Genomic DNA, 20979 nt, shown 5'->3' with positions numbered 1-20979 from the left:
TAATGACCATGAAGAAAAAAAAACAGTGTTATCCCCAAGGGCTAAATACTTGCTATAGGACTAAAAATATGTATATATATTTCAAGAGACTAAAAGACAAACCAGGAGGACATTTTTCACATTTGCCTTTTGTGTTTGGTTTTTTTAGAGGGGAAAGAAAAAAGAACTTAGAGGAAGTTAGGGAAAGTTTTCTAAGTACTGAGCTAGCTACAAATATATAATTCCCTGATGAAAAGCTTTATGATCCTTCACACTGTATTTATTCCTCATGTCTCCCCCACTAATAAGTTTCTTAAGAAATTGTGAAGATTTTCTACCAAAAACCTACCTGTGCCTTTCTACCTTGCCTTATAATTTCACATGTTTAAACAATAGCAATATTGTACACTTATATTGTAGTGACTTACAATGGTAAGAAATTTCACAACATCTGAAATTCGAAACACTCAGGATCCTGATCTCATTTACACTATGGGAACCTCAATGCAATGTCTATTATTTCAAATTAATACTTAAGATTAAAATTTACACTTACAGAATTATGGAATGGTTTCAGTTGGATGGGACCTTTAAAAATCATCCAGTTCCAACGCCCCTACAGTAAGTAAGGACATTTTCTACTAGATTAGGTTGCTCAAAGCCCCATCCAACCTGACCTTGAACCTGACCCACTTAGTTGTATTGAAGATGATCAAACTCACAATCAACAGACACAGGTAAGACACATGCGTGCACTAGTTCAAACAATTCTTTATTCTCTATTTTTTAAGTCCTTGAAATAGCTGCCTTGCCCATAAAAGCAGTTTCATGAAACTAAACCAAGCTACAAAATCCAAACTTAGGTTTAACTTTCATTAAGGTGCTCCTGACCTCAGCTTCAAACCCCCAAACAAATAAAACCATACCCTGAAGTTCAACAGACACTGAGAAATTAAAATTTATATCTTGTAACCTTGTCAATGCCTGCTAGAGGTCAAAATAACCTTAAGTCTTGGAACAGTGCATGTATTACCATATTCCAAGTTTAATAAAGTAGAATATCAAAAGGTAAAACCTGAAAACAACAAAAACTATGGCAGGCACATCTCTCAAACGTTTTAAAACACAAGTTCACAAGAGTTCATTGTATTTCTTCTCAGACAGGAAACACTGTTTTATGACAAACTGCAGTTTCACTCAGTGTCATGACTTTTGTCTAGTCGTGTACAAAAAACCCAATCACAGATATTCTATACAGATTATCTTTTCTTACTCTTACTTTTCTGACACTTACTTTTCTTACTCTACCAAGTTTTAATTTCAAAAGCCCCAAACCAGCACCCTTAAATCTTCAAAACATGTAACTAGAAATTATCTTTTTCCAGAAAGCCTATTTACAGCCTGCAGCCACAGCATGAAATATTTGCAGAAATCATTACATTCAGATATTGTGTAGTTTGAGACTACCTGATCATGTCATCAAATAATCAACAGCTGATATATCAAAGATGACAGAATGCCTTTGCAGTAGACAGGAAATAGTAAAAGAGGAGAAAAGTCTTACCTGTTTTTTCTTTTTTTTCTCTAAAATAATATATCCAGCAATCCGTTACTAATGGGTAAAGTCTCTTCTCTCCAAAGATAAAGGAGCAGTTCAGGCTGTCACTTCAGGATCTCTGGACGGTAAGTCACACCAAATCAGCTTCCCACCAGATAATTATACAGATCTAGAGGGCTTCTAGTAAGTCAAACTCAACTATTATGCACAACTTTAAACCAACTCTTCATGCTTTCCCCAAAACCTAAATCTCAAATTTTTGCATTCAAATTTAAATATCACAGATTGGGTCCGGATTGGTGGATATGTTACTTCAAGAGAAAATAAGTCAACACGTAATAAATTTAATTTCTCCAGTGTACCCATACCCACCATTATTAATGGGCAATAATGAGCAGTGACTTTAACAAACAGGATAAAAATATCTAGCAATACACGGTTATTTTCCTATTAATTCAAAATAACCAAATCTCCTTTTTAGATTATTCAATGTGTAATTTTTCCAATAAATCAAACAATATTTTAGACATCTGGATAAACCTTCTTATTGTCTCATCATCTAAGTGTTCAGGCTGAATGCCTTTACATTTCTCTATCTGCAATGCTCTAAGGGGTAGAAGATATTCTGCCAAGAGAGTAACAGACATGAATACCAAGTGAGAACTGAAGCTGCTTGGCTGTGTTTTCTAGATTTCAACAAGTGTTACCCTACTGAGAGTCACACCAAATGCAGTTGCCCTTTAATGAATTCTGGAAGTTACAGAATTATTACTTTTATTATTACTCCCCCCTCTTAAGCAAAGAATGAAAGCCTCCAATGAACCTGTGTACTGTCATTCGTTGTTGATGAAAGTATTTACCACATATGAGCAAACCTTTCATGACTGATCTGAAACACTAAGGGCATACCCACCGCAACTGGTGTGTGAAAGCAGCTGATAGCACAGTCTTATATTTACACAAAATTGCTACATGCAATTATTTTGCACAAAATGTCCCACTGTTTTGCACTCACTCTACCATTTGTCCTTTCATTGTGCCTAACATCTTGTATTTGGTCACCTAGACTACATTTTAAGAGTTCATTTGATATGTCTTCAAGTAACTTTCAATGCCTTCTACAGCAACAAGGCACAGCAAGTAGTACTTTGATTAGATGGGTACCAGAAACCATGCTGGAAAATGCAGATTGTCACAGCACATAAACTATTCAAGTACTTATTATTTGTAACAGCCAAGTTTAGGACAGGAAAGATAAAGTGAATTAAGAAATTCATTATCAGCTTGCCAAAGACAGTCACCAGCATCAGTCTTCTAACTCAGCAATTATTCCTCTAGATCCACCTGCCTACATATTCTGAAAGCCTGAAAGTTTTTAAGTTGCTGAATCTTCAACAGGACCACCACTACATGTTGATGATACTCCACAACATTCCACCAGTTTCTAAAAAGCTGCAAAAATTATGTAATAACAAGACTAAAAAGAGAATAATATTTAATTTTCCCTCACTCAACTCTGGATGTAAAATGATACACAAACATTAACATACTAAATATCTTCAGAGAAACAATTAGATGCCCTGAGAATACCTATATTAAATGAACGTCTACAACGACAAAAAAAGATGAAAGGATGGCTAGAATCAGATTGCAATAAGCAAGGAGAAAAATTCCAGCAGTACGAGACCTATGAACTTCAGGTACTGAAAGCAGCAGCATAACTTCAAAAATACCTAACAGTGGGCCCAAGAAGGCCAGCAAGTTCTCAACCAGAAACACATTCCGGAAGACCAGTCTGTTTGTTCCTCTTGACAAGAAAAACAAATCTAGGAAACAGTGCTTACCAAAAGAAGGACTGGAAAAGCACACTGCTTTGTAGAAATAATATTTGCCTACAGACTGAGAACTAGCTGCAATGAGTGGTAACTATGGCTCATGTAATGGACACTTTTTATTGATGAAGGGATTGGTGGGTGCCCTAGGAAAAGATACTTTCTCAATAAAACAACTTAGTGATGACGGCCTCAAAAAACCAAGCAAGAAATGCATCCATGTGTTCGACATGAAACCCAAGACCATCAGTATGGGAAAAAAGCAGAAGGAATAAACAGAAAAGCAATCTGATGACTAAAGGGAAACTGAGGTACTCAATTCTGCCCAAAGATCTAGGTTTTTTTTTTTCTTTTGTTCACCAGATGACTCAGATATAAAACATCATCTTATGAGCTGGACATACACAGAGCTAGCATACCAAAGGTCTCAAAAATAGGTATTCATGAAGAAATTTACCTTTTCTGTGACAAAGGTATTGCAATATTAATGCTGAGGGGAACACACTAAACTACACAAAGAAAAACCAGGAGAAACCTATGAAAACTTTTTGCCTTCGTAATTTAGAAGTGGGTTCATTTCTGTGACAAACGAACTACACAGTCACAAAGTTTATATGAATGCATGGAAAGGGTAAATCCACTAAGACCTTTTAATATGAAAGCACAGCAGCTCATTTACAGCCAGATATAGCTTTTAATCAAAGGACAACACATGTATCACGAAAATAGAAAATTTAACCCAAAATGGGCAACTACATAGAAGAAGTCCACTTGCAAGCAAAAGGGTGACAGGACAGGGACATATCCTTCAACATATAGTTCTAAAGCAAAATACTTTTGTCTCTGACTAGAAATATAAGAATATAGCCACCTGCCATATATTTATTACCCTCCTCTGTTCATGAAACAATTATAGTGTTCTTTTACCTTCACAAAAGTAAATTTTCTGTGCCCTTAATTGTCACAGAATTGTGGTGGGTTTTTCTTTTTTTTTTTTTTAAAACACTGAATGATTAGGTACTTTCATCAAGTTGTCTGAAATGGCAGATCCCTTCTTTTATGCTAGAACGCAAGTGTATTCTCATGAGGCAACAAAAAATTTCATTTATAAGGTAGGTTTTGAGACATACTTTGTCTTCAATAGCCATCAAAAATAAGAGGACCTTAATCTATCTCTGACTTGAAATAATTTGGCTTTTCCTAAAAGGTGACCAATTAAGATTTGTAAGAACAGCTAAATGCAAACGGAAACATTTGCTCTGTTTTTGAACGATTGCCATAAAACAATTAGTAATGGCTGTTCTTGGACTGATCTCGATTAATATCCAATACTTAAGTGTTTTTGTATCATAGTAGATTTCAAAAGCTTGTAGAAGAGAAGTAGTGAGGAAAGGGGGCTAGTTAATAGGTTGCTATCACAGACACTTATATACTTGGCTACCTCATGTGAGTCCTGAAGCCTATATTCAGCATAAATGACAGGGGAACAAAAGATGTTACAAAATTCTACTCAGACCACAATTATCCTCCATTCAAAGCCCCCATGAACAGTTTGAGAAATACAGATATAAAAAAAAACCAGAGGGACTAAAGACAACAGTACGAGGAAAATTCTGAAGTGACACACATTGAGCCATGATGATTAACTACTGCAACCCTAGCCTGTGTTTTGTTCCTTCTCTTAGTATGGCCAGAAGGTACAGAAAAATCAGCTGGTGAAACACACATATAACACAAGATTATCATCAGAACTAATTGTTTTAAATTTTAGGGCTCTAGCTGTGATGAGCCTAGCCAAAGAACTGGCATACCAACTTTTACTGACTTTGCTCAGTAACTCTGACAGATTCAAAAGTACTACTGGTATTTCTGAGCTATGCCCACCTCTTAAACCCAGCATCTTTAAAATTTAGTTTCTTTGATCTAGACCAAATAAGTATACAAATTACCCTGCTGAAAGACTTCCCTTCAAGACCAAAGCTTCCTATTCTACTTTGAGGTAAACAAAATATTTAATTCCAAAATGAGAAGACCTAAGGGACAAGTTTCCTCTGACGACTGGCTTTTTTTCCCCCCTCTTTTATTCAGGGTTTAACACTTAAAATTAGATCAGCTGCTGGAACAACCATCCCTACAAACTTTCAGGAATCTATAATCCTTATGCTATACTTCCAAGAGCATGCTAACCTTATTGCTTTGAACAAAGGATATGATAACCTCAAGAGCAAGTTTCCTGTTGCTATTCACTCTGTCAGAAATTTTCAGACCGAACCACACAGTTCAGTATGGAAAAAAAGTCTAACCTTTATTAAAAAAAACAAACTTTTTTACCTGCAACACACTATTTTTAATCTCTACGTTTTAAGTTTAGTTTTGTTTTCTGTCACAACTACTGTTATAAGCTGTGCAGCAGAATTAACTTCTGGAAGATATCACTGTAACAGAAAAGTGTTTTTTAGTAATAGAACTGCCTTAAATGAAAAAATTTGGAAAAAAATTTAAAAAAGAAGATACTACCTGAGAAGAAAGAGAGGAGAGGAGAGGGAAGTGGAGAAACAGTGACTAAAACTTGGTGAGGTTAGGGGTGGGGAGAGGAAGGAATAAAATGCTACCTCAACTTAATAAAAACCCTAATTCATTTTTATATCCTACATGGAAGGAGAACTTCAGTCTGAAGTAGTGTGGGTGGGACTTACCATCAAGTGATCCAGGACTGACAGCTATGAACTGCCCCAACTGTATCCATAAGAGGATGAAGCAACTCATTAATAACGGATTGGTGGATATGGGAATGATAAACACTACTATACCTAGAACTGCAGGTACAGATTAGGGGGAGAAAGAAAGAGAAAGTTAGAAAATACTATGCAGGAAATACAGTCAGCTCAATGGTCCTGCATTCCTGACTTCCTTGTTCTTATCAGAGAGGTTAACCATAAATAGTCACTGACTGTGTTTCAGCTGAATTTTGTTAACAAAACCAGCTCTTATTCAAGCACAGAATGTGCACCATCAGGCATGATCCAAAGTTTTAATGTGGAAGTGTAAAGCAAGAGGCAAAATATCTCACTGTTACAGTGTAAGCAGCAAAACTGGGAAATGCACAAAATCCTGAACTTCAGCACTATTTAGTTTTAGACTTCCCTACCATTTATAGATTACAAGAAACAGGTACAGAGAATCAATAACGGTATCTTCACCTGTTTTCTTAACAGAAAAGGACCTTTGGGCACAACTATTGCAAAGAAAAAGCTCAGTTCACTGGATACTTTAAGAAATCCTCCTGTGATGGCATTTTTCAATTAAATATAATGTATCAGGAAAAATAAATAAGATCACTCTTAAAATAAGGGATTATGTCTTACAATGAACCTTACCTTGAAAGGTTTGTCCCCACTGTGTGTCAACATATGCCTCTGCAACCAACTTTGACTTGTTGAAGGTGTATTATATACTTTGCAACCTTTCCACAAGCAAACAAACACCTAATAGAATAAAAATGCGGTAAGTTTACACAAGTCAAAAGAAGCCTGTTTTCACAATACAAAGTACTTCAAAGAATTTTGAACAATAACCATTTATTCTGCAAGACACTTCTCATCTCACCAAGGAAAAAATAATTACAACCACAAATATTCAAAAAAGCAGGTTACTGGAATAAAATAAACAAACCAGATGCTCCTGCAATAAACACAATCAACAATTTACATTTTCTGGGTAGCAGATATAAAATCACTTACTCATACTCTGAGCACGAAAAAGTAAAAACTCTTAATTACAGTATAGTTGTGTAGATACCAGAGTTTTATATTGTGGAATACTGGATACTTCTAGTTATGGCTTTATATGCAATTTCTGATGAAGAAAGTTACAATTTCACGTAGGATTCAAAGTCTATGGGTGTTTTGTGATCCCAGTGTACAGACAGTCACATGAACAAGAGTGCATTACTCATGCTGCTTGTCTCTCTCCTCTCGTTGTGTCTATCAACAACTAAGAGAATTAAAAAGCTCAATGAACTTGCCCTTCATTAGAATTTCCTCCACAGGTCTGTGTGTGGAGGGAGGTATAGCCCTGATTCATAGCAGCAAAATACAGTCGCCAGGAATAGCATTGTCCATAATACAGGTTTTCAGAACTGCAAGAAACTAATTGGATTTGAGTTTCTTGTTCTCTTTTGGAGATTAAAAAAACTCAGTCTTCAAAAGACACTATTTTCAAAACAAAAGAGCAGCCACAGGAGTGCTATGTACTTGCTGTATAATAGACAGTCCAGCTTACTCAAACAAAGCTGGAAAACCCTGCATGTCTGTATGATTGATCCAGATCTACTGACACATAAGGCCCAACCCGCTAAACCTTTGATGTCTGCTGCTCCTCAGTTTTGAGATCCTCTTGAAGCCACAAAATTGGCATTTCTGAGATTCCTGGCTGTGCAAGAGATCTGTAACTATCCCAATATTTTCATCAGCAACTACAGACTGCAAGGCACTCAAAGGAGTGACTACTATGAAGTTGTAGATTGTGGAAATGCAATCCCTCCAAAAAACGACCCACCAGAAGACCAAGTAAGGCTTCTTAGGGATCTTTGTCAAAAGCCTGATCCAAAATATTTCCGAAAAGAATTTTTGGGAGGTGAAACTATTTTGTCAAAATTTTCCTGTGCTCCTCATGGATCTGGTTTGGTTTGAAGCCGTTATCTCAGTATTAGCTTGAAAAATACACATTTTACCATACAAGGATGCTTATCACACTGCTTTTAAGCTCTCAATAAGCAGTTACTACTCCTACTTTTCTCCAGATTTGTAGTCATTGTAGTTGAGTAACGTCTGAACTCCAATAAAAACCACAGGAATATCATTTCTAACACCACTTAAACACCTCGCCAGCAGGTGGCAGACAAATCCTTGAAACAAAACAGCCAGGATCAGTCCCCTTCCATAGCATCAAATTGAAGAACTTTTCAAAAAATAAACCAACTCCCACAGGGGATAAAAAGTGTGAACCAAATGCAACAGTTAGGACACCTGGTGCTTCCAACAAGCTCCTCTTTCAGAAAGACAAATACAGTGTAACATTTTATAAATAAAAATATGCACAAATTATGTCACATGGAATGTAAGTGAACAGAAATACAACACAAAAAAAAACCACAACCTGAAAAATCTTCCAGTCCCTTTTCAAGAAATGAAAAGGGGTCATGGAAGACCCCCAGAGATGCAGTTATGTGGAAGCCCACTGGATACTGATACACCTCATCCATTTCATTGCTTCATCCAGGATTCATGTAACACTTGCATAAACCTGCTAAGTGAACTACAGAAATCATCTCATGGGTAGCTAAAAAGCCAGCTCACTCCTGGCTTAGAGCTTGGAATGAAAAAAGTCACCAAATATGAAGCTGAAAGTTCAATCATACAAAAAAAAAAAGAAAAACCCATTAGCTAAATACAACCAGAGTCATGGCTGTCTCAGTGACATGATTATATAATAAATTAGTTAAGGTAATGCAAATTAGCATTTTATTTAAGTCTCTTCACTCAAGATGAAGTGTAATGGCCTAACATTTTACTTCTGGAGAAGTGACATGATAAAAAGTCAAAAGATAATGACTATTCTAGGTTAAGATTAGCTCTGCAAGAAATTAAAGAGCTGCAACATACAGTGGCAAAGGCAGGTAGATTGTGTGTGATGTAAAGGCAGTTTACATGACATATTCCAGGCAAAGGTGATTTGGGAGGTTAGGGAAGAGCAGGTAGTTAAGTACAGAGTTGAAACTACACTACTGGAAGATGTTTTGAAACACTGAAATTGAGACAAACAAATTGCGTTATTTGATCAGGGATTAGACTAAAATATACATTATTATGTATGTACCTCAATTTAAAAAAAATACTACATGCATTATATTGAAGGTATACTTGCCGTCAGTACTACAGAGCGGGCTGTTTTGGTAAGACTTTGTGCTCAAATCAATGAGTCTTATATCTTCCTGTGTATATTTTACCTCTAATGAGACTCCATTCATAAAAATAATCAAGGTATGACTTCACATGCAGTAACACATAGTTTTAAGAAAATTAAATCCAAGTATAAGCACTTATACCAACAGCTTCAAGACGTTAAGTTAGCACATTATCAAAAACCTGATAGCTTCAAATCATTTATTAAAAAGAACTTACTACATTCTTGAAGTTAGGCATTCAATAAAAAACACAGAATACCAAACCAATTGAACTATGCAAAAGGCACAGCTGAATGCCTATGGAACTGATACTTTAAAACATAAAATTGGCTACTGTTAAAGAGTAAAATATTGGCAACTAAGAAAGAGGGAGAAAAAAAACATAACACCAACCCCTCCTCGTTGACCATCCACATGTATGGAGCGAATGTGATCTGCCAAATCTGGGCTGGAGCTGAAGCAAGCATGGCAATGGTCCCAACAGCAATTATAAGCAATGCTTTTTGCAGAGGAGGCAGGAACTCCTTGTCCGTTCATCATAACTGGAGTTGAACGCCCACTGGAAATTGTGCTGTCTACGTCCATAATAGTGCTGCTTATGCTGAGAGACAAAAAAGAGAAAGTTCGTATTTGTTGCATGTCAACAGAACAAATGAAAATCACAGTTCTTTGGAGCTTTGTTTCAGAAGTATTTAGACAGGTTGAAGAGAAAAATCTTAAACTTGCTAGTTGTTGTGGTTCATCACCTTAACTATAACAAATGTACAGTCAGGAAATAGCTGCTATTATTCAACAGTATAACTTCTGGACACTAGGAAAAGAGAGGGATGGAAAATTCTCCCATTCACTGACTTGTCAGAAAATTAACTCTCATGTGATTAACAGTCATTTTTAGGCTACCTTAAACAGCCATTCATTATTTTTATTTCCCAGGAAACAAGGAATAAAAAAAAGGCATAAAAGGCATGCTGGGTCAGACATGGAGATGTATCTAGCCCAGCATCCACTGCTAACACTAGATCCTTAAAAGGAGTACAGCAGTGAAGTTCTACAGAAGGTTTAAGGTACTCCCACACTTACCCCAGCACAGAACGTCAGTGTCCATCACATACATGGTCTAAACTAATGCTTTTTGTTTTGGTGGTTTTTTTTGTTGTTAGGTTTTTTGTTTGTTTTGGATTTTTTGTTGTTGTTGTTTGTTTGTGTGGGTTTTGTTATTTTTTAAAAACTTTCTAGAGAAGCTGGCAGCAGCAGTGAGAATACACGGCCAGCAGGGGTCATTTTCATCAGCTGTTCTGCTCTGTATCCTGGCAGATACAGAGCCAAGTATCAAAGCAGACCAGAAAAAAGACTGCATAGAGAGCACCCTTTCCATATGTAAGCAAAAAGTATGGCGATAGATGGATGTTCTTCCTAGATAAACAGTAACTATTGTCGTACCTTTAACTTTGCGAACCTATTCACTGCTTTTTAGGACTTTTATGGTTGTCTTCCACAAAGCCCCAGCATTACAGAACAGCTCTTTGAAAGAACCTCAGTCAAATTCTCCTGCTCTTTGAGCAAGTGAGATCAGCTTGCTTGTGGGCTTGTCCAGCCGAGTTGTTAATGAGCGTTTTCAAAGGCTGGAGTTTCTGCTACACTTCTGAACAATTTTCCCAATGTCTCATTAACCTCATTTTGGGGGAGGGGGAAGTTTCCTATATCTCATTGGAATTTCCAGTGTTGCAACTTCTGTCTGTCACCTCTCATCCCTGGCAGCTGTAGGGTTGAGGTGACTCTGGCTCCTCCTTTGCTAAACCTCCCTATCAGGTCACTGAAAGGAGCAATAAGCCTGCCCTCCTTATCCCAAACCTGAGGAAACCCAATCTCTCAGCCTCTCCATGTACAGAATTTCCTTCAGCCTTCTAACCGTCTTGGAGACCCTCCACCAGATCCTCTCTGGTATGTGAGTATCTGGGATGAGTCCCAAACTGGACACAGTAATCCAGACATAGTCTTAATGGTGCCAAGTAGAGGTGAAAAATCACTTCTATTGACGGTACAGATACAATTTTGCACAGTCCTGTACGTAGCAGTATTTTTTTCCACACGGGTGTCTTTACATATTCTTCTGAGCAAAATGGAAGGAAAAAAGAATCTAATTACATTACTGTGAAGAAAGAAAATAATTTCTATTCAGCTCTACCTAATATTTATAATTTTCTACCTTTTATCATATCCCTTTTCTCCCCCACCTCTTGCATGTAATTACTATGCTAAAGTATTCTGCTTTTAAAGGTATAGGTGCTGTTCCATATTTTTGACCATCACTGTTTACATACCCATTATTGTTCTAGTACACACTTTGAGAAGGATGAAACAAAAACTACACCATTATTCAAAATTTGAAGATGTCATTAGCATGTTTGCTCTTATGCTCTAAAAGCCTTTACTAGCAATTTTTCACATTCTCTATTTTTTTTTAATCACTACTGTGCTAGCTGTTTTTTCCTGTGACAGATTTTGAAATCTTAGATATTTGCCTTGTTTACATTTCCACCCCTCACCCACCATGTGGATTTCATGGCATTTATCAATATAAAAATGTCTTGCCATAGTCAAAACAGACTCCTTTTAGCAATACTTTCCAGTTAAGCTTTAGTTTTAAATGCCCCAAGTAATTTGGTTTCATGAGTAAATTCTGTCCCCAGAGATACCAGCAAGGTAACGTTTATGAAAACACTGACTACCATATCCCAAGCACAGATCCCTTAATCTTCTTCCAACCCATTAGCCTCCTCCTATTACTATAACTGACCAATTACTCTTAGGCCTTTATTTTCAAAGTTAATAAGACAGTTTTAGAGACTTTCTAAACAGGTTTGGGTTTTTTTTCTTTAATAAAAGTACAAACACATACTTACTGAACACTACACTACTGTCACATGCTTCCCCCCTGCCCCCCATTTCAAAAAAGATCTAACAATTTACAAGGCATGGCTTCTACCCATGAAAGTCATACAGGCTCTTTACTGTTACAGCATTTTTCCATGTGCCCATTACCTTTATTTTCTTCCCTTTTCTATACCCTGAATACACACACCCACCTCACCCTCACTCCACAAAAGTAGTCTCCGTTTCTTTCATGACATACAAACTCACAACCCACGATTAGCAAAAAGAAAAAGTGGCCAACGGAAGCCTACAGATATGGTTTTGAATCTGTTCCATATTGCTGCTTTTCCCAAAAAGCTTATTTTATATTCACCAGAAACTTCCAAGAAAATGCAACTGAGCTGAAGCTACCAGTCCCAACAGCATTAACAGCCATTACCTACAACTACTGGTAATAATAGTTTAGGATCCCTCTAGGAAATTGTCAGCTTTAAGTGCAAAATATATTGCAAGCAATCCCAGTTTTTGCACCATTCCAGGCCCATAATAGATGCAACTAGCGGACTGACAGCCCCTCCTTTTTCAGCTGATGCCTAAGCCAAAAATTATCCCCAGAAGTAAAATCTTGAACTGTTATAAAAGCAAAGTTTACCAACAGGATGATAGGAAAATTAAATAATTAAATGTGACCCCCCCCATACATCTGAGTGTGAGTTATCCAAATATAGTCTTCCCAAAATCTGTACTTAGAAGTAGGTTTGAATGCATACAAGACAGCACACAGCCTGACCACTTCTGTCGCATACAGTAATGTTACACAGTTCAGAGGTTCCAACAGGAAGTTGCTTAACCAAGGATGGCAAAGCGCTGCAGATGCGGCACTCGGGCAATAGCTCCTTCAGACGATTTCATGTGGATAAGTAACCCTAACTTCACCACAATTGAAGGGTACTGAAGTACAGTGCTCACTTTAAATAGGAGCTCAAACTTGCAAGCTATTTTACAGTGAGTTCGAGTTTCTACATCCACTGACAGCATTAGTAGAGTTCTCAGAAAGCCCACAAATAGGCATATCCAAACTTTCGACTAAGAAGAGGTACAGTGCTGGTGACCACAGGGATAGACTGCAAAGGGGTATTTAGCACAGTTCTCTCAAGGGTTCCCTCGTTTTACAGCCTGGTCTTAAGCAGAAAAGCAATGAGGAAACATAACCCAGAACAAGCTCTGTGCAAGAACTGGGGGGGTTGTCGGGAGGGGGGCAGAAGTGCTTGCTCACGGACATGTGTGTGGTTTCTCCAGTTCACAGGCATGCAATCTGGTTAGTTTCTCTAAGCAGCGATAAAACCTCAAATCGATGAGCCCACAGCATGAGAGTTTATTTCATATTGCAAATGAAATGCAACATACCTTGACCACCTTATGATACAAGGTCACAGGTCTCTAGTTTTACAGCCTAAGGGATACAAATACTTAAGATTTTTTTTTTTCTTCAGTATGCTATCCTACCTGCAGTAAATTACTCTTGTTTTTGGAGAAAAATATGTAGAAGTTGACTAGTAATACTGATCCAGCAAGAGATATTCTGGTAAGTAGGATTGTTAATGACATGAGAAACCAATAACGCTTAGAAAGCTGATTTAGTTGTAGTTTAAATGTTTGCTTGGTTTGGTTCTAATAGCTTACATGTTTGCTAAAGAGTAACAGATTACAGTTGCATACATGATACCAAAGTTCAGTATCAGAGGAACTTAAATAAAAGGTTGCCCACAGCACTTAAACCAAGTAGTAGCATATAGAATTTCTCAGAAATGGGAGGATGAAGTACGACATTGCACTATGATTCTATAATCTATTCAAGATATAGTCTAAAATTGGAAAAAATGTAACTGAAATCCTGGTGAGTGATAACATCAATATTTTATTTAACGGGGGACACCTTCCTTTCCTCTAGTTTGAAGAGCTTTGTGTAAGACAGAGTACATATTGCTGTAACAGGACCTACTAGAGGAATAGCTAAACTGCTTATAAAACAAAATGGCCAGGAGTAATGCAACAGAGATGACTCTTTTCTAATGGCTCTCTTGATAGGCTCCACCAAAATGCAACAAACTCACTGCCCTGACACATTCCTTCTCTAGAAATAACCTACTAAAAAATGTAAAAATTTTATCTTTTGTGCCTCCAAAACCAATATATTTCAGGTGATCAGGCCAACTCACAGTACTGAGAACCTAGAATTAGTTTCTGTCTTTCTCACTTAGTGGGTTCTGGGTCACCAAGGAAAAAGGTAAAGGCTGTGAGGAGAATCTGTGAAAGACCATCAACATCTTTCCTCTCTGTTAGTGCCCTGTACAGCTCAAGCATATGTATATTTTCTCTAGTCTTCCACACACTGAGAAAATACCAGGAAGCTTTTCAGAGAAGTTTGTAGTTGCTCTCTGATGCTATGTATTAGCATCTGAAGACGCTGATGTGGGAGGTCTCTTGCCCTTGACCTGCCATTTCAAGATGAAGCAGAAAGATGATAGTAAGTTTTATAGTCATAGCTGTGGCTGCTGCTAAGTCTGCAAAGGCTGAACTACAACACTCTTTTGTTACCTTCTGATTCACCCACTTTTTTGTTTCTTGGGATTTCAGAAAGGGTGTGAGGGCAGAACATACAAGTGGGCAAGGTGTATGCGCACACTCTACCATCTTATCTCATCTACTTGAGTCTTTTCCTGACCAAAAGAGTAGAAGCACATCAACTCAGCCCAAGAAGGGCTGGGACTGCTAAAATAGTGTCTGTATATCTTTCAGTCTATGAATGGGGCTTTTCAACCCAATCTGACTGAACTATCTGCTTGAGATGATCCAAGAGATGGAAAAGCTCCTTCACAAAGGGAAAGTAGTAATGGAAGTTACATCCTTCTGCTTTCTCATCTGAAATCCACAAAACCTTTAAGTGGGAAAGTAATAATGTATATCAAAGAGGAGAAAACAGAAGTAAGGAAAACAGGTATTCTGGCAGACTACTGGTAACAAAGCAAAGACATTGAAACAAATTTTTAGCTAAATAAGTTTAAAGCAAGTTTTTCTGCCTTTCCTAAGCCCTTTTTCCCCAGCCAAGAGATCTGTTTAAATCCTGACTGCCACTATCAAAGCAGAATGACATGAGTAGAACTTAAGCGCTTGTGGCATTCCCCTATAGCTAGCGACAGACAGGTCTGGGTTTGCTCCCAAGCTGTAAGCAGGCTCCAGCTCCATTGTAATGGATCTATAGACCATAGCCTGATGAAGAACATTAGACATTTGAGTTTGAGAGTTCAACTCAGGGGTCATCCCAAACAATGGAGCATCAAAAACAGTCACTGCTGGAGGGAGCCTGCATACACAATAGCTGTTTTTAAGAAGCACCATTCAAAAGACCGACTAATTACTAGAATTTAGAACTGTTACAGCAAGCACAACATAGTATTTGAGATTATGTTATCCCTACTTTCATCCTAATCCGAGCACCAGAATCAACTTGAAGTAAAAATCACAGCTCTAGAGGCAAGAACTGAATGCCGTTCTAAAATACCTTACTACACCCACACCCCATTTTATCAAGTCTACAGAAACACTGGCAGACAGTGCCTTCCGAACACAGGAAGGTAGAACTGAAAACACAGAATCTTCTCAGAAGAGTCAGACCATCTTCCTCCTCCTACAGTTTTTCCCTCTACCACGAGATCAACAGCTTTGAAATGATACTGACATTTAAAAAGTGTGTTCATTAAGCAACCACACTAATGCAAGCTTAAATAGAGGAATCGTTACCTCAAAGACACTGTTTCAGGTCTTATTTTTACCTGGAGCTGGAAATAATACATCTTGATTATGAAAATGATTAAGATTTAACACTTCCAGGTTAAAAGGTTAGTACCTGCACAATCTATATGGTATGTGAACCAAATGCATCTAGCTGGTTAAATCCAGTCCAAACTGTATTTAGAAACAATCCTGAAACTGAAATAAAAAGTAATAGCTAAAAACTTAAGAAGTTGCAAGTCATTTTCACTTTATAGAGAACAGAAAAAGTTCAAGCATTTTAAGTCCTGGATTATTCTTTTCCTTTAAGGATCTGAGCAAAATTAAGCCACTGCTGGCATTACATAAATATTAATATTCTTCTGTAAGAAAAAAATCTCCACATTATTCCCAATTTAAAAATGCACAAATTTCAAACCACGTAACTTACCACATGTGCATTCAGGCACTAATTGTTTTATCCAGTTGAATGCATTGAAAATATAACAAGCCTGTGATTTAATGCATTAAAGAAAATGGTGTATTGCACACCATTCCTGACACATGCTTGGCTCTCCAAGGAGATCAGTTTCCTCACTACTGCAAGTAATCCCTTCCATTGAGTTTAATGAATGGAATGCCCAAAATTTTTCCCCCCTTTTTTTGTTGATCTTTCAGAACAACAGACTGTAGGAGTCTAGAAGGCATATGAATGAAAAAAGAAGAGCAGCATAATTCCATTTTTGCTTTCCATGTAGCCCCATTAGCAACTGCCCACTTGAAGTAATAGTAGAGCCAGGCACCGAACACATGCACAAAAGCTCAATCAATTTGCTATTATACTTTTAATGTCTGCTAAACGTACTCCCTCTAGACCTTATCTGAAGTAACCTTCCCTCAGGCAAAATTCAGACCTAACAGATGGGCCTTATACCATACCCTTGAGGGTCAACAAGCACTACTTCAGGCTGATCAACAGGAGCTCACTTCAGAGTTACAGTACCTCCACTGAGAATGCTTAGCTTCCAGTCCCCAGATGTTCAGTAGGTAAGCAAAGGACCCAGCTGATTTCAGCTGACACCAAGGGAAACGACTGTGACAGATCCTATAATAGATAACCTTATCTTGTAACTCATCAAATTAAAAACGAGCAGATACTTCAGTGAACACACACTGCAGGATTGCTAAAACCAACACTACTGAGTAGCCATCAAGCTGCACACTATGCTAACGCGAGGAACATTCAGACAGTTTCTTCTAAAGTACACAGTGATAATCCAGTGAAAGCATCAAATCCACAGAATATTGCCTCCGACTAGATAAAAAGCATAATTAACATTCAAGAATCCAAATACTACGAACCTCACTGGAAATAGGTGAATATTTTAAGGATTAAAAAAATGCCCTGCTAGTTTCTTCAGCTTTTACTGGTCATTGAAATGCCCTGTCATTTCCACATGGAGCTTCGAGGGAAGCTTAAGAAAGCGAGCTGAATTGTAACACTCAGATAAAGCAAATTCAGAATAATGGAAACACTCTGAATGACCGTCATTTCTTCCAGCAACTTCAAGGGTTAAAACAGAATACAACAGAAAAGCTTTTACAATGTGAAGACCAAATCACAACTAGGTACTAATCCCAAAAGAAAACAAACAGCATCAATCCCAATCATTCAATTACAAATGCCAAGTCAAAACAGAACAAAAATTGAAGTGGGGGGAGAGGAATTACATGCCTAGTGACATACCCCAGCTCTTCATTATTTTCATTTCACTAGGAAAAGTCAAGAGTGAAAACTAAAGCTTCACAAGTTTGCCCATTACTCTATCTTCAATTCCTTTTCAAGACAAGATGCGGAAAACTCTGCTGTACAGCTCTGGCCAATGGACTAGTTCCACAAAAACAACAGACTACCTAGCAGTTTTACAGGTTTGAGGCCACCAAATTCAACGTGATTTACACTCACTAGTTCCTAATGCAATCAATGGTCAAAGATAAATCCTCACAAAGCCTGAAAATGATCAAGCTATCAACTCTGAGCTCTCATCATTGATAGGACGCTCCTCCATCTGTTCTAGGAATTTTCTTTCTTTTTTTAAAACCTTCATCACTTCCAAACATGGGAGCCACTGTATCTTCTCCAAGAAGCATCACACGACTAACTTTTTTATGTTCCACCCAGCAATACAAACTGCAGACCAAGGCTGTGAAACTGAAGTAGGACAAACATCGTTTCCAAGAGCTAACAATTTAAATGCTACAACTGAACTTGATGCACCTGATCAACAGAAATTACTACATCAGTTCCAAAATGAAAGCAGTAGAATTAATTCATATGGTTTTGTATTAAGATTTAACTTTTGCTGACCTTCAATGAATATTAAGCAAAACTTAATGCCAATCTCTTTATGAAGTTATAACAGAACATCTGCATCAGGGTACCAGTATGCAATAAAATGCAGTGCTCAAGGCAGCTATACACAGGTGTCCAAGATTTGAATTAATCTTTGCTTTATGCTTTCCAAATGATCATGCCAATTTTAAAAAAGTGAGGTTTAAACAGATCCAAAGAAAAATTAAGAGTTCACAAAACATGTGCAAGCACCATAGCCAGCAACAGAGTAGAAAAGTTTTACATTTGCCTGATCTTTTTCATTCCTCTCCCTATCTTTTGTGAATTTGGTATTTCATGATGCATCCACACTGGTAACAGATATACTCCTACTACTATGCTTCCATGATTTATCAATTTAATTCCCCAAATCAAGCATTTCTGTTCCACAAGCAAATCATTTTGCCTTATTTTAATGGATGTAGTTTGATTATGGCATGGAAATGCCATAATGCTTCAGAGTTCCTACAGTTTCCAGAGAGAATCTTCAAAGTAGACAGAAAATAACTTCAGCTACATGAATTTCTAAGGGTTTGGGGGTGGTTGTTGTTGTTTTGGTTTTTTTTGGGGGGGGGTTGTTTTGTTTTGGGGGGTGGGGGGATTAATCATTTTCCTGGGAAAACTATTTGTCTTTAAATAAAAAGTATCCAAAATAATTTCATGACTGCTAAATGATTGGTTTCTGAAGGCAGGAAAATCTTCCACCAGGAAGAACAAAAATAGTGTATGCAGATAAATGACCATCAAAACAAAGACGGAACAAAAACAGATTACAGAACACTGAACAGCTGCCCAAAAGAAAGATAATTCACATGGCAACAAGAAGTTAGAATACCTGGATAAAAACAATAAGGCAGAACTACATGAACTGAAAGTCCACCGCTGTGTTTTAAAGGCAGTACTCTGTTCACTTCTGCTCTTGCAGCTCCTATCCGCAAAGACCACTGATACCAAATAACACAACTGATTCCATGGCTCTTCAGAGGCAAGGGAGAAAAAATAGGAGAGGCAAAACCTGCATATGGTCAGCAGTTACTTCATGAAAGTGACAGAGAATTAACTGAGCAAGAGAGAACATACTGAAAAGTTAAGAGCACTAGAAAAGGAAAATAGCAGTGTTTGGTGGCCTAGCATTTTCCAGAAGCACCTTCAGGTTCTTGATACCTTTAAATAAGTAAAAGCAACATAAGAAAACTTCTAGATAAAGGAAAAATATACTGATTTCCAAAACTGCATGATTTAAGAGTACCCACTCACTTGGAAGCACTTGTGCTTCTGAATCCCTTAGGCATTTTTTTGGAAATCAAACCTATGCGTTACACAGATTAAGTTATTCTAACATGAACGTCAAAATGAACAAGATCCAAGAAGTATTCATAAATCAATCTGAGCAAATCTCCAAAACTCTTTATTGAACATCTATATAGTTATATGACTACTAAGAAATCACCACTGTGGAAAATAAAACAGACAAGGGAGATAATGTTATCACTTGTCATGCTGTATAAAATTTAAAAACTTGTTTTGAAATGCTTTTTGAAGCAGCATCTTATTTCAGATTAAAGCTATGTCTAGATTAGGTATAAATACCCAGAAAAGGGAGCAACACTGCAAACACTTCAGACTGATAATATAAAACCGGAGGAGGTAGAAAAGCTCTTTGAGACAGAGAAATCTAAGGAACTTAAAATAACAAACATGCACAGGAAACAAAACAAGACTGAGAAAGCATGTTATGAATCACCACCTCTCTAGTGCCATTTCCACTCTCCTGGATCACTTACCTTGATTATTTAGATTGTTAGTCCTAGAATATTTGGGCTCATAATATTTACGTAACACAAACCCAGGTTATCGCTGGATTTGTAACATACAGAGAACAGGTAACACAATAAAGAAACTTGGAATGCCAAAATTTCAGAAGAGCAGTGGAAGTGTAGATCAGGTTAAACATGCATGCCTTGTGATATGACAGCACAAAGACTACACATGCAAAAGGATTACACAGATCAAGAAACTGTAAATGGTTCTGCCTTAAAGATACAAAAATAAACTGACTTTCATTTCTGGGAACCACATTATCTTCAACTTGTTAATCTCCTTGGAAGTTGTTCATAATTTTCAGTCTTTCCTGATAAAACATTATGTTTACTTGCACAGCTTAAGAGAAACATTCAGCCATTAGAGAACCACCAGAATTAATTCTTTTTTTAACTGTGCTTTCCATTCTGAGAACCATAATCAATATGAAGTAGTCTTATTTACACTGGAAGTTAACAGCCTTCAAGCATGGTGTAAAGGATATTCCACCTGCTATAACTATTACCCTCCCATCCTCAGGATACCTTACCTCGCCCCCACCCCAAGAACACAGAACTCGGAAAATGAGCAGAAGACAAAGTGACCAAAGATAGATGCAAAACTCCCATACAAAGCCTAAAAAAACCCTCCAGTTTCAGTTACCATCATGTATAGGTTCAGTTTAATAGAGAATAAAAATACATAGATAGGATAACATTCTATGAAGTAGCTGCTTTGCCTGTTCATACCTCAGTGAATAGTTGCTACTTCAGGAATTAACCAGACATCAAACGCAGACAAACCAGCA

At 37.4% G+C, this 20979-nt stretch overlaps 1 protein-coding gene across 3 annotated transcripts in view; it reads right to left on the bottom strand.

Annotated features, from left to right (window-relative positions):
• AEBP2 (AE binding protein 2) overlaps positions 1-20979 on the bottom strand; it is a 53836-nt gene that overhangs the window by 24327 nt on the left and 8530 nt on the right. For all 3 annotated transcript variants that reach the window (XM_064459553.1, XM_064459536.1, XM_064459546.1), the window contains exons 2-3: positions 9728-9935; positions 6747-6854 (exon numbers count right to left, since the gene is read on the bottom strand). In XM_064459553.1, coding sequence (XP_064315623.1) covers positions 6747-6854; positions 9728-9935 — 316 coding nt within the window. The remainder of the gene's footprint in view (positions 1-6746; positions 6855-9727; positions 9936-20979) is intronic.

Source organism: Phalacrocorax carbo, chromosome 1 (assembly GCF_963921805.1).
Source record: "Phalacrocorax carbo chromosome 1, bPhaCar2.1, whole genome shotgun sequence".
NCBI lineage: Eukaryota > Metazoa > Chordata > Aves > Suliformes > Phalacrocoracidae > Phalacrocorax > Phalacrocorax carbo.
Note: the sequence above shows the minus strand (reverse complement) of the source record. Positions and strands in the feature narration are given on the sequence as shown.